The 17,083-nt window shown below is 45.0% G+C and overlaps 1 protein-coding gene across 6 annotated transcripts in view; it reads left to right on the top strand.

Moving 5' to 3' along the window:
• Window positions 1–17,083, top strand: part of IGF2BP3 (insulin like growth factor 2 mRNA binding protein 3) — a 194,502-nt gene that overhangs the window by 137,934 nt on the left and 39,485 nt on the right. For all 6 annotated transcript variants that reach the window (XM_068236009.1, XM_068236007.1, XM_068236010.1 and 3 more), the window contains 2 exons: window positions 3,800–3,851; window positions 3,956–4,019. In XM_068236009.1, the coding sequence (XP_068092110.1) occupies window positions 3,800–3,851; window positions 3,956–4,019 (116 nt within the window). The remainder of the gene's footprint in view (window positions 1–3,799; window positions 3,852–3,955; window positions 4,020–17,083) is intronic.

Genomic DNA, 17,083 nt, shown 5'->3' with positions numbered 1-17,083 from the left:
AGAAGGATCCGCACATGAGGCATTCCTGTTCTGCACTCATGTCTCCTGTGGTCACAGTGTGTACTGTACATTTGCTCACTGCCCAGGATCTGTTCTCTCCACTATCCTGTCGAGCACACAACTTGGATCACCACCACTGCCCAGGATCTGCTGTGGTGCTCAGCTTTGCATTTATTAATGGCTGCTATTTGTTTTGATAAATTCACATTAAATTTAAATTTATAAACATGACAGAAAATGACATCATACCATCAATTTGATAGTATGATGTCATTTTCTGTCAATGCATGTTTGTAAATGTTACTGTACATTATGCATTTAAAGGAATCCTAAACAGAGAAGGATATAAATTTTTCCTTTTAAAATAATACCAGTTGCCTGACTCTCCTGCTGATCCTGTACCTCTAAAGCCGCATCTACACACGTAGATGCGGCCGCGATGCTTCTCATCAATCGAGCCGCTGATGCGGCTCGATTGATAAGATCCAACAGGACGGATCTTGCTTCCGATTCCCTGCTCGCTCCCCGCGAGGGGACAATGGCAGGGAATCGAGCGGAAGAGAAGCGGGGAATCGTATGCGGCACACTCGCGGCGAGTGGGGACGCGGCGGCGGGCACTACGCGTGTAGATGAGGCTTAATACTTTTAGCCACAGCCCCTGAACAAGCATGCAGATCAGGTGCTCTGACTGAAGTCAGACTGGATTAGCTGCCTGCTTGTTTCAGGTGTGTGATTCAGCCACTGCTGCGGCCAGAGTTTAGCAGGACTGCCCCGCAACTGGTATTGTTTAAAAGGAAACATCCATATCCCTCTGTTTAGGTTCCCTTTAATGCTAAAGCTTGATTTGAGGAAAATCGTGAAAAGATCAAAATCACAATTTTTTACAGAAAATAATTGCAATTCAATTTTTTGTCCTAAAATCATACAGGCCTAGTATGCATACACCAATACACTATTGCTTGAAGCAACTAATCCGTGATTAAAATAGCCTGTGGCAGGATATGGTGAGTTGCTGCCCACAGGGGTGCTCTGTGCACTGCTGTTCTGTATTGCCTCAGGATATAATGTTCTCACATCTAGGATACATATTGAATGATTTGCTTTGGAGAGCAGCTCCTCATGATCTTCCTGGTCCACAAAGTTTGTGACGTCGTATAGCTAGTAGTAAACAACTGGCATTTTATGTGAACGCAGCAAACCTTTGCACTGGATTATTGTTAAGCACCTTGCTTCTGCCTGATCCATCCATACAATACACAAAGAATGCAAGGTCAGCCACTCCAGCATAGGCCTTGTAGGGCTTTTAGTCATGTGTTCTAAGCTTTCTTCTACCTCTGATACAAATCCTCAAGGTTCACTCCCTCAGTTGCAGAACTGTAAAAATGAGACATTCTCTTTCATTGTCTTCAAACCTAGTTAGTTATTGTGCCAGCTGTAGTGATGGTATGTAGCTTCTGTGCATCTCCGAGCTGAAATAGGCCCTCAAAGAAAAGCTAAAGACAATATTTTGCATATAGTCTCATTGTCTCGCCTGCTGCAAGTTGCATGTTTTCCTTTATCCTCTGTAATATAGTTCCTGTGTGGGAATTAAATGACTGGGCCTATAGTGTCCTCCCCCCACCGCCAGCACCAGAGAACTCCTTTGTTCTGTATATTAGGGAATCCTGCACTTAATCGCTTTCCTTTTTGGCAAAGAAGTTTCCGTCTGTTGCGCAGCCCCTGTTCTCCTTTTTCACATTTAAGGGCAGCTGCAGCCTTGCACTTGGTAGTAAAACCCCAGCACTTGGTGGTTATCCAATAGGAATGAGGCATGTGGAATGCGAAGAAGTCTGTCCCATACACAACCCTCTCCAACCCCCCCTTTTATCTGTGATGTATAGGTCTATACAGCCTTTAGGCACAAAGTCTGTAAACCAGCGTATTTAGAACTGCGACTGGAAGAAGTAATTTAATATGTTGCATAGCCAATTCTTTCGAATATAGCCACAGATGTCTGTGAGCCATTAATCTTTATACCATGCACTGTTGACATTTTTGTCCTTAATATCTGCCCTGTACGAAGGATTGATCTCCTCTGCAGCCTTGACAAATTACTTAGCGGCAATACTTTTTTTATGTTCTTGGTATGCGAGTTTGAATGTACCAGTAAAGATAAGACTAGAGGTAAAGCATGCACATAACGCTGTTATCGATCTTTGGAGGCAGCCATGCATATCCAGTTGTCTTGGTCCCTCAGTGGTTTTTAAAGCGGAGATGAGTCTAGGTTTCCGACAATCAGTCAAGCCTGGACATGTGAACTGGAAGGAAGGAAGCGAGAAAACAGACTTGCCTTATTATATACTGCACTGTGCTAAGAGTCGTCCTGCTGCATTATGCTAAAATCGGCACAGCATTGCTGGCAACTTCTTAAGACTAGTGGACATTTTATTAATGTGTGTGCTGTTTCAGAACGGTGCAAGTAGGTGTTCAGCATCTTAGAAGAAGCAGGTGAAGCGGCGTTATTGTTCTGATTTTGAGTAACTGTGGCACCACCCACAATGCCATGTAACCAACCACCTACATACTTCCTATTTTGAAGTGTGGCTTCCTTTTTCACCATATGTGCTCTCTTGTAGACCTCTGATTTTATAGCACAGTGGCGTAGTGGATAGCACTCTGGGTCCCTCATTCGAATCCCAGCCAGGGTGCTATCTGCATGGAGTTTGTATGTTCTCACTGTGTCTACGTGGGTTTCCTCCTACTTATAAGGGAAATTTAACTGTTTGTGGGACAGTATTCCTACTTGAAAATTTGCCGCCTTAAACCAGAAGGTATTTGCGATATTCAGCTTTAAGAGAGCAACTGTGGTTTCCCATGAATCATCCCTTCCGAATATGCAAATCGTCCCATCCCTTTATATTGCAACGAAATATTCACTGACCAGTTACATAGAAAGAAATCCTTATTTATAAAAGCTGTGTATCTCTCCTAGCCCTGCCTGCAAAAAAGAAAACCCTTTTCATTCAAAAAATTTGACTAGAAACGATCTATAAAGAGTGCAAATGTTTTATTAAACCAAACTTATAAAATGAGTAATCTGCACTACTGGCAACAAAGAATTGAAAGATAAGGTGGGCAGGGTCAGCTCTGTGGTCACACTATAGTGCCTGGTACACTCCACGCAATTTCCCATCAGATTGACTAGTCCAATGGATTATTTCCGACAGGTCCAATCTGATTTCCTATAGTTTTTCTGATCGATTTTCCGATCACTTTACAAAATTGATCAGAAATTAGGTTGTACCTGATGGAAGTAATCGATTTGACCCATCTGATGGAAATTTGCATGGTGTGTACCATGCATAAGACTGGCTGCTGCTCCTCTCTGACTCCCTTAGGGTAAGTAATGGGGTAGAGGGAGGAGCTTGGACTGCTATGCAGTGTAAACCACCTGCGTCTTCACACGGGAAGACAACCATTTTGCAAGCCAGCTAAGAGAAAAATAATGCAAACATGGCTTAAATGTGGGGCGTGCTTTAGCACACAATATGCGTAAGAAAACATGAGCCTGAACGACACCTTTTACAGCTATAACGCCAGTTAAATTATCTAAGAAAGTCTGCTTTTGCAATTAATCTTGAGGAGATTCCAGAGATAGTCAGCAAGAAAAGCTCTATCATTGGCTTTTACTAGTACACTTGTATTAGTATTGTCAATCTGTGAGACTTTTTTTTTTTTTTTCTGTAGCAAAAAGGCCGATAAAGTTTTTTTTTTTTTAGCTCTTTGCATTCTCTAACCAGTGCATGTGTTTTCTCTGCAGGTATTGGACAGTCTTCTAGCACAATATGGCACAGTGGAGAACTGTGAGCAAGGTAGGAGTGTCATAAGTAACTGATTTGAATGCTTGTTATGTGGGAGGTGCTCTGAATAATGGCTTTTCCTTTTTTTTTTTTTTTTTTTTTTTTTACATCCACAGTAAACACTGACACAGAGACTGCGGTAGTGAATGTAACATATGCCAACAAAGAACACGCTAGACAGTAAGTTTATTTTCTTAATATATTTTGAGACTATTGTATAAGTCATGCAGAGCCTTGAAGCCATGCATTGCTTTAATGTAGATGTAAGCCTTCGTCTACTTGAGCTGAACACTTGTGATGGGGTGAATCTAACGGACTGGCATGTTGGCGCTGTGGATCTCTGCCCTAAAGTTTCTTTACTTGTCTGTCTGCAATAGCTGTTGTCATGCTGCTGCTACTATTACTACTACTTCCTGCTCCTGTGGTTCCAATCTTTACCGTCTAAATAAATGGGAACTGAAATACCATTTATCACAGCTTTAGAGGGCATCCGAGGTGAAAATAAACTGCTGAGAAAAACAATTGCATCTATCCTCCTCCTAATTTTTTATAATTTTTTTTTATTTTTATTAGATATCCCATAGTTTTATGTTATGTTTAAATATATTTTTTAGGTTTTTACGGTTTCACTGTCTCTGCTCAATAACGCCTTCATTGAAATATGCTAGAGTTCAAATCTATGAATTCTTGACCTTTTTAGTCTTCCTCTCAGAAGCCATTTACTATCATGGAGATAATAGACTTTAGGAGATCTCTCCTAACCACCGCCCCCCCCCCCCCCCTCCCCAGGACCTCAAGTGGATCCACAATAACCCAGGTAGTCATTCAAGTTTCTTGGGTCCACAATCTCAAACAAACTAAAATGGGATAACAATACGGCCACTATAGTCAAGAAAGCGCAGCAGAGGATGTACCATCTACGGCAGCTGAGAAAGTTTGGCCTGCCTAAAAATCTAATGGTGCAGTCCTACAATGCTATTATCAAAACCACCATAACATCATCTATGACTGTATGGTTCGGCTCCTGCTCAGCATTAGAAAAGGGGAGGCTGCAGCGCATCATCCGATCAGCGGAAAGGATAATTGGCTGTAGCTTACCTTCCCTGCAGGATCTTTACGCTAGCAGGTGCAGAAAGAGAGCAACCAAAATTGCCTCTGACCCCTTTCACGCAGCTCACTCAATCTTCCAGCGCATGCCTTCAGGAGTAAGATTCCGGTCAATCGCAACTAAAACCTCTAGACACAGGAACAGCTTTTTTCCTCAGGTGGTAGCCATACTTAATGCTGAACCGCGTTAGAGCTGCTAGACTTGAAAGTAATCAGCACAGAACTGAAAATGAACAATTCTCACCTTGCTTACTGCCACTATACTCACATACTTGACTTGTGATATACATACTGTCTGTCCTTGTATTGTTTTTGTTTGTGTTTGCGTGTTTGTGTTTTTGTTCAACCCTTTCTGGACCAGCACCCTCTGCCCCCTTAAGGACCAGAGGGTGCTGGTCCAGCAAACCGGCGCTTCCCGGCGAATCGCCGCAAGTTACCGTCGCTACCGCCGGACACGCAGCTCTGTCCCCGCCGCAGGCTGCTCTCTCTGCCGTCGCTATGACGGCAGAGCACTGTGCGCCGGTCAGGAGACGCTTTCATTGGCTCCTGACCCTGCCATTCCATGTTATCCAATGGGAACGGCTTACATGAATGACAGGGCCAGGAGCCAATGAAAACTGCTCCTGCCCGGCTCACAGTGCTCTCCCGTCATAGAGGCGGCAGGGCATCACATTGCGGTGGGGGCAGAGCGGACCAAGCGACTGGGACGGGCAATGAATGGGACGTAGAGCTTACGTCCGGTCAGGACCGCAGTGCCCCCTGCCCGCCGTAGATTTATACTCTCTCGGTCCGCAGGTAGTTAAGCAACTGCCTAGACAAATTGGCGAAATAACTTGATTCTGAATTCTGAAAGTATTTTTGGCTGTAATTACCGTACTTATCAGTGAGGGTTATGCTATTGTCTGACCCAGTCCCGGGCCACACAGAAACTGTTACTTGCATACCTGATGTTTAACTCTTTCAGGCAGAGAAGGAAAAGAAAAAAAAACAGCCTAGTTATTTGTGTGCTTGGCACTGTACATACACGCGTCCATTTCATCATGTCACATGTCACCTCGGTTGTCCTTTAATGATATTTACTACTTCATCGCTGCCAGCCATTTAACCTCCCTGGCGGTATGATTATTACTGGATTCTATGATCTGCAATTTTTTTCACTTGCTTTTAGACCCTAAAGAAAGATCTGCAGCAGCCCTGCACATTACTCGCCTACCATGGATCCAGCTCGCCGTTAACACTCTGAGCTGCAGATTTCCGGCTCGCGTCTGGCTTGAGGCTACCGCTAAGGGGGTTAATTATATCAACCTCCTGTGAACCCTGGCAGGTCCTGTAAGGGGATTGGTAGAGGGTTTTCCAATGTGACCTTACCTACTCCCTGCACATAATCGCACCCCGTACTCTGCATTGGTGCAGAAGCTTAAGGCCTTGTTAACCTCAATTAGCGCAGATGGCTGTGCGATCGGAATGCAACACACGGGATCGCATGGCATCTGTGCTGCTGAATCCCGTTCATTAGTGAAAGGATCAGTGCTGCGATTCTCAAAAAATGCATGCAGCAGTGCAACAGCGCATTGCACTGCTGCGCAGCGCATATGATGGGAATGGTAGAAGTGCAGTCTATACACTGCCACCATTCTTGCGTGTCGCACACTATATGCACTGTCGAAATGTGCACGACAGCATGTATAGTGGGAACAAGGCCTAAAGCTACATACACAGGCTTATTTTTGCCATGGGAGCTGATAAAGACCACATGTGGTAATCATAGGCCTCAATTCATCATTGTCTTTGCGATAACTTTTTACAGTTTGTTAAATTACTGAATTCGAAGTTTATCGATTTCTAGTTGTATTCATCAAGGTTTTTCCGCATTCGGTGTGAATTCGATAAAATATTGATAACAATGCGGTAACCATTCGTCAACGTGTCGATATTTCCATTTTACAGCGGTAATTTAACACAGGGCCATAAGATTCCCGTGGAATTGTGGGTAAAAAGGCAGTCCTTTGAACACCACGTAGCAACATTCCGAATAGGGCTTAACACCCGGACCAGGATTCTGGAAGTGGCTTGGGACAATCCCACAATTTCGCAAGCAAAATGTAGTGCAGCTAGCAATTTAGTTAACCCTGGCACTGCTTGTGTTCTCTTACACAATGATTCAAGAGAAATGCAGATCTCCTGGTATAGCAAATAAATCCATTCTCTTGCAAATTGATATGGTTCTAGACCTTATTCTTGCCCTTCTGCACCTTTGAATCACTCTCAGCTGATACATAACCATTTAAAATGGCTCCATATTCTCTGTCAGCAATGATCTGACAGGAATAACGACAGAGCAGTGAAGGAGAGAACAAATCCTAAATGTAACGCTAAACCACACCCACTTTCATTTTCATGAATTGCACTTTCTTCCGTTTTATCGCATCATTACCAAATGATTACCAAATGCTCGCTAACAGCTGTAGATAACTTTGATGAATCCTGAAATCAACCTAGCAAGTTCGGTATTTTACCGAGCTGTCAGTAATTGATTCGATAAGTCTTGATGAATCGAGGCCATAGTGTCATAATCCGTGGATCTGAAGACCCTAACTCTGTGTCAGAATAGATCTGATGACTCGCAGGCAGCGGGAGCCCACATGTGCCCATGTAATATTTATATCACATGATGCTGGAGGGATTTGGGGCCTGCGTCTACTCACAACCGGTTAAGTGGGGGAATGCTTCTCATTCCGCCAATAGTCTTGCTGTCTGAATCGCATGCTGGCACAGTTTAAACAGCATGGTGCATTTTACCCTAGCACGCACCTGAATCCTTAAAGCCATGCATGGCAATGGTTAGAGGGATTCAGATGTGTACTCAGATCAATGCAATTGCCAGCATGCATCCTGTAAGATGCACACCAGCTCCATGGCAACCAGCCCTTAGTCCAGCACTTTGATCAGGAGGGGCTGGCACCATGTCTGATTCGATCGGATAGTGGCGTGGCCAACGCCATATTGCTCCTTGTCGGACTTAGTCTGTCTTCAGGGGCTGGGGAGAACGCCCCCCAAGTCCGACGGTGGAGCTGAAAGGGTTAAAGGGCACCCGAGGTGAGAATAATATGGAGGCTTGCCTTATTTCCTTTTAAGCAATACCAGTTTTCTGGCTGCCCTACTGGTCCTCTGCCTCTAATACTTTCAACCATAGACCCTGAACAAGCATGCAGCAGATTGGGGGTTTCTGACAATATTGTCAACACTGACAATATTAGCTGCCAGGGCTGTGGAGTCGGTCCAAAAATCCACCGACTCCGACTCCTCCGTTTAGGATTCCACCGACTCCGACTCCTCTAATTTGCATATTACAATTTTGTTGATTAAAAGTATGTAAAATGAAATTCGTCTCTTAACTGCCAACGCTTAGGAATTTTACAAGACAACTGAAGTGAGAAGGATATGTAGACTACTATATTTATTCCCTTTAGACTAAAACTAGTCCTTGGTAAGAGTACTTGTAAAAGGTACAAACCTGAACAAAGAACATCTATCAGGTCCTAGGCAATGTAAGTGTAGGTACATAAAAGAATGATGTGCAGGTACTCTGCAGGGGAATGAGGAGATTGTAAACAGACAACACCTCTGTGTTCAATGTGCACAGCATTGTCAGTGGATTCCCTGCAGCTCTGTGGGGAGTGCATATGTAGAGTATAGTACTACTGTGTAACAAAGTAAACCTGAGACAGATGAAATTAAAGTTTTATACATACATGGGGCTTCCTCCAGCCGCCTTCAGGATAATCAGTCCCTCGTTGTCCTCCTCCACCACCTGGATCTTCTGCTATGAGTCCAGGTACTTGAGCCAGTCAGGCGTAGTGCGCATGCACACACTCCGCCGCCAGGAGCATACTACACCTGTGCAGCACTATTGCGCAGGTGCAGAATGTTCCTGGCTGTGGGAGCGGCATGCGGCCGGACAGCGCTGACTGGCTGAATTACCAGGACTCATAGCAGAAGATCCAGGTGGTGGAGGACAGCGAGGGACTGATTAGCCTGAAGGGGGCTGGAGGAAGCCCCAGGTATGTATAAAACTTTTCATCCGTCTCAGTTACCCTTTAATTTGTAGTCACCAAACCAAATTTTAATAACATATCACATTATTTGATTTCATCAGCAAAGGTAGTGCATACATTTGCATAAATCAGCATCAATGCAGAATTATTTCCATCTTGTTGACCATCTCTATTAGTGACACAGCTACACATCAGGCTTTATTCTTACAGCATAGATGTTATTTAGTATATATAAGAGATTCCTGTGTACACATCATATATACAGTCACAATCAGATATGTATATCTGACCTTAAAAATACGGGGACTGCTATATTGAAGCAGCACAAGTAACTAATTTTGATTGGTTTATTTCATTTTTGTGGACTAAGCACAGTTATTACTGTATATATACTGTATATATACATTATTTTTAATGACTATTATCTGAGAAATAGAACATTTTATCATATTTTCTATTTTAATTACAGTTACAAATTCATTCGGAGTCGGTGCATTTTTTCCCGACTCCGACTCCAGGCACCCAAAATTGCCCGACTCCACGACTCCGACTCCACAGCCCTGTTAGCTGCATGCTTGTTTCTGGTGTAATTCAGTTCACTACTGCAGCCAAATAGATCAGCAGGACTGCCAGGCAACTAGTATTGTTTAAAAGGAAATATGGCAGCCTCCACTCTCACCTCGGGTTCACTTTAAGGATTCATGTATGCCCTTCCACTCCACAGGTGCTGTCGAAGGCAGGATTGGTCTCAGAGCTGGATGATTTTCAGTAATTATAAGTGGGTGGAGGTTCCCTTTAAAATGGAGCTCTGTGTAAACAAACGCTGTAAAAACAGCGCAGGAGATTTAGGTGCTGCTGGTGCCATCATAGGCAGCAATAGGAATTGCGGCTCTCTGTGAGTAATTTGGGGCGTTGTCAAGACCGAGCACAATTTACTATAAAAACACTGTAATTTGGCCGCCTCTAAAAGCTGGAAGCCGGATCCCTGATAGTGCTAAGCTGGGCATGGTGTCCCCTGTATTGCAGGCAGCCTTAACTCACCTCCCAGGCTCTAGCGATGAGCAGCTGTGGACCCCTCTGCTCTGTTCGGCGTCCCGCTCATACTGGCACTAATTTCCATGTCGCGGCTTGATGACTTCATCAAACCGGGACCCCATACATATGTCAGAGCAAGTGGGGATGCCAGCTAGAGCGGAGGGGAGTGCCAATCGCCAGGGGAACAGCAGGAGGGTGAGTGGATCCTCATCTCTTCCCCCCCCCCCCCTACCGCCTCATCACTAACAGTGGTCAATACGATCCGCCGGTGATCGTAGTGATCATGTGATCAGGAGCCATACGCGACGGCTCCTGATCACTGAGGGGAGATGTCTGCTGTCATATATGACATCTTAATCTACCCTCTTAGGTGCGAATGATCGTGTCGGGAGCAGAAACGGCGGGTGGCGTAAATCCTACACCGCATCAGCCTGGGGCAGCCTCAAGTGCGGCATAGGATTCACATGCGACGGTCTTCAAAAGCTAGTGTACCAGACACGACGCATACTTACCGTTTTATACATATCTGGGGCTTCGTCCGGTCCCATGCGCATGGATCGTTCCCACGCCGCCGTCTCCGCTGCCTGAAGCTCCGGTATTGGGTCCCATTAGTTCGGCCGCTGGAGAGATACGTAAAGGGCACACTTAAAACTTTAAGTATGCGTTGTCTCTGGTTTCCTTTAATTCAATTGCCAACCTCTGAAATCTGATGTGATCTGCAGTCCATTCCGCGGTTTTCCAAGCCCTTTATCAATGGAAGTGTAATATACAGTGACCTACACCAAAAGTATGTTAGCACCCAGCTACGATCCCACCAGGGCTGTGGAGTCTGTACAAAAAATCTTCCAACTCCGACTTTTCAGTTTATGAAACCTCCAACTCCTGGTACCCAAAATGGCTCAGACTCCTCGACTCCCACTCCTTAGTCTAGTACTTACCAGGGCTGTGGATTTTGTACAAAAATCATCCAACGCCGGCTCAGACGCCTCAGTTTATAAAATCATCGACTCCGGGTACCCAAAATTGCTCCTACTCCTCGTCTCCAACTCCACAGCCCTGTATCCCACTAGTTTAACTTTTTGAAGGGTTTAGGCCTCTTACACACTGTTGCGTTTGATGCGACGTTAAAGTTGCACAACGTCCCCCTAACGCAGCGCGTGTAGGTTATGAAATGGGACGTTATTTTGAACTGCGTTGTCTCTTGGTGCGCCATTTTTGTTGCATACTGAGGGAACGAAAACGGTGCATGCGTTAAATTTTTTTTTTTTAAAACATTACTGAGCATGTGCAACACACATAACACAGCAAATTTATTGCTAAACGCACAGCATGCAGCACTTTCTAAATATTGCTACACGTTACACACAACGCAACGTGTGCACTGTGAATGTCGCACAGACTTTGTATTGCTGTGCGTTAGTCTGCGTTATAAATTTTTATAATGTGCGACTTTAACGTCCCACTGTGAAAGAGGCCTTAATGTAGAACGTTTCTCAGGATTTGATGGCAGTGGTTTTTTTTTTTTTTTCGCTTTACTAAAGAAGTTTATTTTGCACACAGAGTATCCAGTTTTGTAATCTTAACAGCTGATGAGTGCCATAAAGGCAAAAAGTGTGTGAAAACCTTCAAAACTATTATACAGCAAAAATACTGTGAAGATGGAAATGTATTCTTGGGATTTCTCTCACTGAGACCCCCAATGTGGAGATTCTTTTCCCATTTGCTTGATGTCTAGGCCTGGCACAAGGCTACTGATGCATGCAGCAAGGTATTTCAGATGTCCCCTTACATTGCTTACTTTTAGCTGAACTTGTTTATGTAAAGGGGAATAGGACTGCTTTAACCACTTGCCGACCGCCTACTTCATATTGGCGGCGGCAAAGTGGCAGCCCCAGGACCACGTAACGCAGATTGGCGTCAGGTCCTGGGGCACTCTCTGGCCGGGGATCGCGCGCTGGGATGCGCGCGCATCCACCGGCAATAGGCTCCGCCCACCCGCGACGTCAACCCGCCGGCCAATCGGAAGCGCCGGCGGGTTGTTAACCCGACGATCCCCGGATAGGAAGCGTATAATACGCTTTGTAATGTTTACAAAGTGTATTATACAGGCTGCCTCCTGCCCTGGTGGTCCCAGTGTCCGAGGGACCACCAGGGCAGGCTGCAGCCACCCTAGTCTGCACCCAAACACACTGATCTGCCCCCCCCCTGCCCCCTGATCGCCCACAGTACCCCTCAGACCCCCCCCTGCCCACCCCCCAGACCACCATTTGCACACAATCACCCCCCTAATCACCCATCAATCACTCCCTGTCACTATCTGTCAATGCTATTTTTTTTTTTAGTCCCTAAACTGCCCCCTGCTCCCTCCTGATCACCCCCCCACCCCTCAGATTCTCCCCAGACCCTCCCCCCCCCCCTGTGTACTGTATGCATCTATCCCCCCTGATCACCTGTCAATCACCCGTCAATCACCCATCAATCACCCGTCAATCACCCCCTGTCACTGCCACCCATCAATCAGCCCCTAACCTGCCCCTTGCGGGCAATCTGATCACCCACCCACACCAATAGATCGCCCGCAGATCCGACATCAGATCACCTCCCAAATCCATCGTTTACATCTATTCTCTCCTCTAAACACCCACTAATTACCCATCAATCACCCATCAATCACCCCCTATCACCACCTGTCACTGTTACCCATCAGATTAGACCCTTGCGGGCACCCAATCGCCCGCCCACACGCTCAGATTGCCCTCAAACCCCCCCTTATCGATTCGCCAGTGCATTATTTACATCCGTTCTTCCCTGTAATAACCCACTGATCACCTGTCAATCACCCCCTGTCACTGCCACCCATCAATCACCCCCTGTCACTGCCACCCATCAATCAGCCCCTAACCTGCCCCTTGCGGGCAATCTGATCACCCACCCACACCAATAGATCGCCCGCAGATCCGACATCAGATCACCTCCCAAATCCATCGTTTACATCTATTCTCTCCTCTAAACACCCACTAATTACCCATCAATCACCCATCAATCACCCCCTATCACCACCTGTCACTGTTACCCATCAGATTAGACCCTTGCGGGCACCCAATCGCCCGCCCACACGCTCAGATTGCCCTCAAACCCCCCCTTATCGATTCGCCAGTGCATTATTTACATCCGTTCTTCCCTGTAATAACCCACTGATCACCTGTCAATCACCCCCTGTCACTGCCACCCATCAATCACCCCCTGTCACTGCCACCCATCAATCAGCCCCTAACCTGCCCCTTGCGGGCAATCTGATCACCCACCCACACCAATAGATCGCCCGCAGATCCGACATCAGATCACCTCCCAAGCGCAGTGTTTACATCTATTCTCTCCTCTAAACACCCACTAATTACCCATCAATCACCCCCTATCACCACCTGTCACTGTTACTCATCAGATTAGACCCTAATCTGCCCCTTGCGGGCACCCAATCACCCGCCCACACCTCAGAACGCCCTCAGACCCCAGCCCTGATCACCTCGCTAGTGCATTGCTTGCATCTATTTCCCCCCTCTAATCACACCTTGAGACACCCATAAATCACCTCCTGTCACCCCCTAGCACACCTACCCATCAGATCAGGCCCTAATTTGCCCCGTGTGGGCTCCTGATCACTCGGCCAAACCCTCAGATCCCCCTCAGACCCCCTTCCGATCACCTCCCCAGTACATTGATTGCATCTATTTTCCCCTCTAACCGCCCCCTGAGACACCCATCAATCACCTCCTGTCACCCCCCCTAGCACTCCTATCCATCAGATCAGGCCCAATTCATCCTGTCATCTAAGAGGCCACCCTGCTTATGACCGTTTCCACAAAATTTGCCCCCTCATAGACCACCTGTCATCAAAATTTGCAGATGCTTATACCCCTGAACAGTCATTTTGAGAAATTTGGTTTCCAGACTACTCACAGTTTTGGGCCCGTAAAATGCCAGGGCAGTATAGGAACCCCACAAGTGACCCCATTTTAGAAAGAAGACACCCCAAGGTATTCTGTTAGGTGTATGATGAGTTCATAGAAGATTTTATTTTTTGTCACAAGTTAGCAGAAAATGACACTTTGTGAAAAAAAACAATTCAAATCAATTTCCGCGGAAATTGGATTTTTATTGTTTTTTTCACAAAGTGTCATTTTTCACTAACTTGTGACAAAAAATAAAATCTTCTATGAACTCACCATACCCCTAACGGAATACCTTGGGGTGTCGTCTTTCTAAAATGGGGTCACTTGTGGGGTTCCTATACTGCCCTGGCATTTTAGGAGCCCTAAACCGTAGGGAGTAGTCTAGAAAACAAATGCCTCAAAATGACCTGAGAATAGGACGTTGGGCCCCTTAGCGCACCTAGGCTGCAAAAAAGTGTCACACATGTAGTATCGCCATACTCAGGAGAAGTAGTATAATGTGTTTTGTGGTGTATTTTTACACATACCCATGCTGGGTGGGAGAAATCTCTCTGTAAATGGACAATTGTGTGTAAAAAAAATCAAAAATGTGTCATTTACAGAGATATTTCTCCCACCCAGCATGGTTATATGTAAAAATACACCACAAAACACATTATACTACTTCTTCTGAGTACGGCGATACCACATGTGTGACACTTTTTTGCAGCCTAACTGTGCTAAGGGGCCCAAAGTCCAATGAGTACCTTTAGGATTTCACAGGTCATTTTGAGACATTTGGGTTCAAGACTACTCCTCACGGTTTAGGGCCCCTAAAATGCCAGGGCAGTATAGGAACCCCACAAATGACCCCATTTTAGAAAGAAGACACCCCAAGGTATTCCGTTAGGAGTATGGTGAGTTCATAGAAGATTTTATTTTTGTCACAAGTTAGCAGAAAATGACACTTTGTGAAAAAAAACAATTCAAATCAATTTCCGCTAACTTGTGACAAAAAAAAAAATCTTCTATGAACTCACCATCCTCCTAATGGAATACCTTGGGGTGTCTTCTTTCTAAAATGGGGTAATTTGTGGGATTCCTATACTGTCCTGGCATTTTAGGGGCCCTAAACCGTGAGGAGCAGTCTTGAAACGAAATTTCTCAAAATGACCTGTGAAATCCTAAAGGTACTCATTGGACTTTGGGCCCCTTAGCGCAGTTAGGGTGCAAAAAAGTGCCACACATGTGGTATCGCCGTACTCAGGAGAAGTAGTATAATGTGTTTTGGGGTGTATTTTTCCACATACCCATGCTGAGTGGGAGAAATATCTCTATAAATTGACAATTGTGTGTAAAAAAAATAAAACAATTGTCATTTACGGAGATATTTCTCCCACCCAGCATGGGTATGTGTAAAAATACACCCCAAAACACATTATACTACTTCTCCTGAGTACGGCAATACCACATGTGTGGCACTTTTTTGCAGCCTAACTGCGCTAAGGGGCCCAAAGTCCAATGAGCATCTTTAGGCTTTACAGGGGTGCTTACAATTAGGCACCCCCCAAAATGCCAGGACAGTGAACACACCCCACAAATGACCCCATTTTGGAAAGTAGACACTTCAAGGTATTCAGAGAGTAGCATAGTGAGTCCGTGGCAGATTTCATTTTTTTTTGTCGCAAGTTAGAAGAAATGGAAACTTTTTTTTTTTTTTTTTTTTTGTTACAAAGTGTCATTTTCCGCTAACTTGTGACAAAAAATAAAATCTTCTATGAACTCACCATGCCTCTCACTGAATACTTTGGGATGTCTTCTTTCCAAAATGGGGTCATTTGGGGGGGATTTGTACTATCCTGGAATTTTAGCCCCTCATGAAACCTGACAGGTGCGCAGAAAAGTCAGAGATGCTTGAAAATGGGAAAATTCACTTTTGGCACCATAGTTTGTAAACGCTATAACTTTTACCCAATCCAATAAATATACACTGAATGTTTTTTTTTTTTATCAAAGACATGTAGCAGAATAACTTTCGCGCTCAAATGTATAGGAAATTTTACTTTATTTGAAAAATGTCAGCACAGAAAGTTAAAAAAATCATTTTTTTGACAAAATTCATGTCTTTTTTGATGAATATAATAAAAAGTAAAACTCGCAGCAGCAATCAAATAGCACCGAAAGAAAGCTGTATTCGTGACAAGAAAAGGAGGTAAAATTCATTTAGGTGGTAGGTTGTATGACTGAGCAATAAACCGTGAAAGCTGCAGTGGTCCGAATGGAAAAAAAGGCTCTGGTCCTTAAGGGGTTTTATGACTGCAGTCCTTAAGTGGTTAAACTCTCATTAGGGAAAGTGGCTTCTTCAAAGCAGCTCAGGCTATTTCACAACAGGCGCTCGCAAGCAGAGCAAGACATTCAAATACTTGACTGTGCGTTTTGTGTGTATGTTAATATGAGAGAGAGAGAGAGAGTGTGTGTTTGTGTGGGGTTGATAAATGGTGTACAGTGTTGCACTGCTGAAATTTCTTGAGCATTGATTTGCTGTGTGTGGAAGGAATCGATCAGATTCTGATTGCAGAGTGATTGATCAGATATGCATATTGGCTCATAATAGAGTCATGTTTGGCTAGCTTGATGTCCCTACCACGATCTGAAACTCATTTTGGAGGGAGGCCAATTAAACTGCATACAAAAACACATATATCCTGGCTGCTCAGTGTAGTTTAATTGGCCTCCCTCCAAAATGGCTCTCCCCCGAACAGCACACTGCGTTACAAACCACCGGCCCCGTTCACACTGCTCGCGTTTCCAGCCGCGTTTTGTAAACGCGTGCAGGAGGCAGACACGCACGACATCAGACAGTGCATAGAGTGCACTGTCTGATGTTCACACTGCATGCGTTCCAGACCTGCACGCATTTTTGTAAAAACGCATGGCTGTCCCATTCACTTTTCAGTGATGGGATCAGCCACGCAATGCACACAAACGCGGATGGCGTGCGTTCGCATGCGTTGCGTTCCGCACGCATGGCCATCAGTGTTTGTGATGTGAACGGGGCCTTATAGGGAGAATCACTGTAGTAAAAAAGATGCTCAATGTACTGTAAACCAGTAGTATG

The sequence above is a fragment of the Hyperolius riggenbachi genome, chromosome 5, assembly GCF_040937935.1.
Source record: "Hyperolius riggenbachi isolate aHypRig1 chromosome 5, aHypRig1.pri, whole genome shotgun sequence".
Lineage (NCBI taxonomy): Eukaryota > Metazoa > Chordata > Amphibia > Anura > Hyperoliidae > Hyperolius > Hyperolius riggenbachi.
This window is presented reverse-complemented; position numbering and strand designations above follow the sequence as displayed.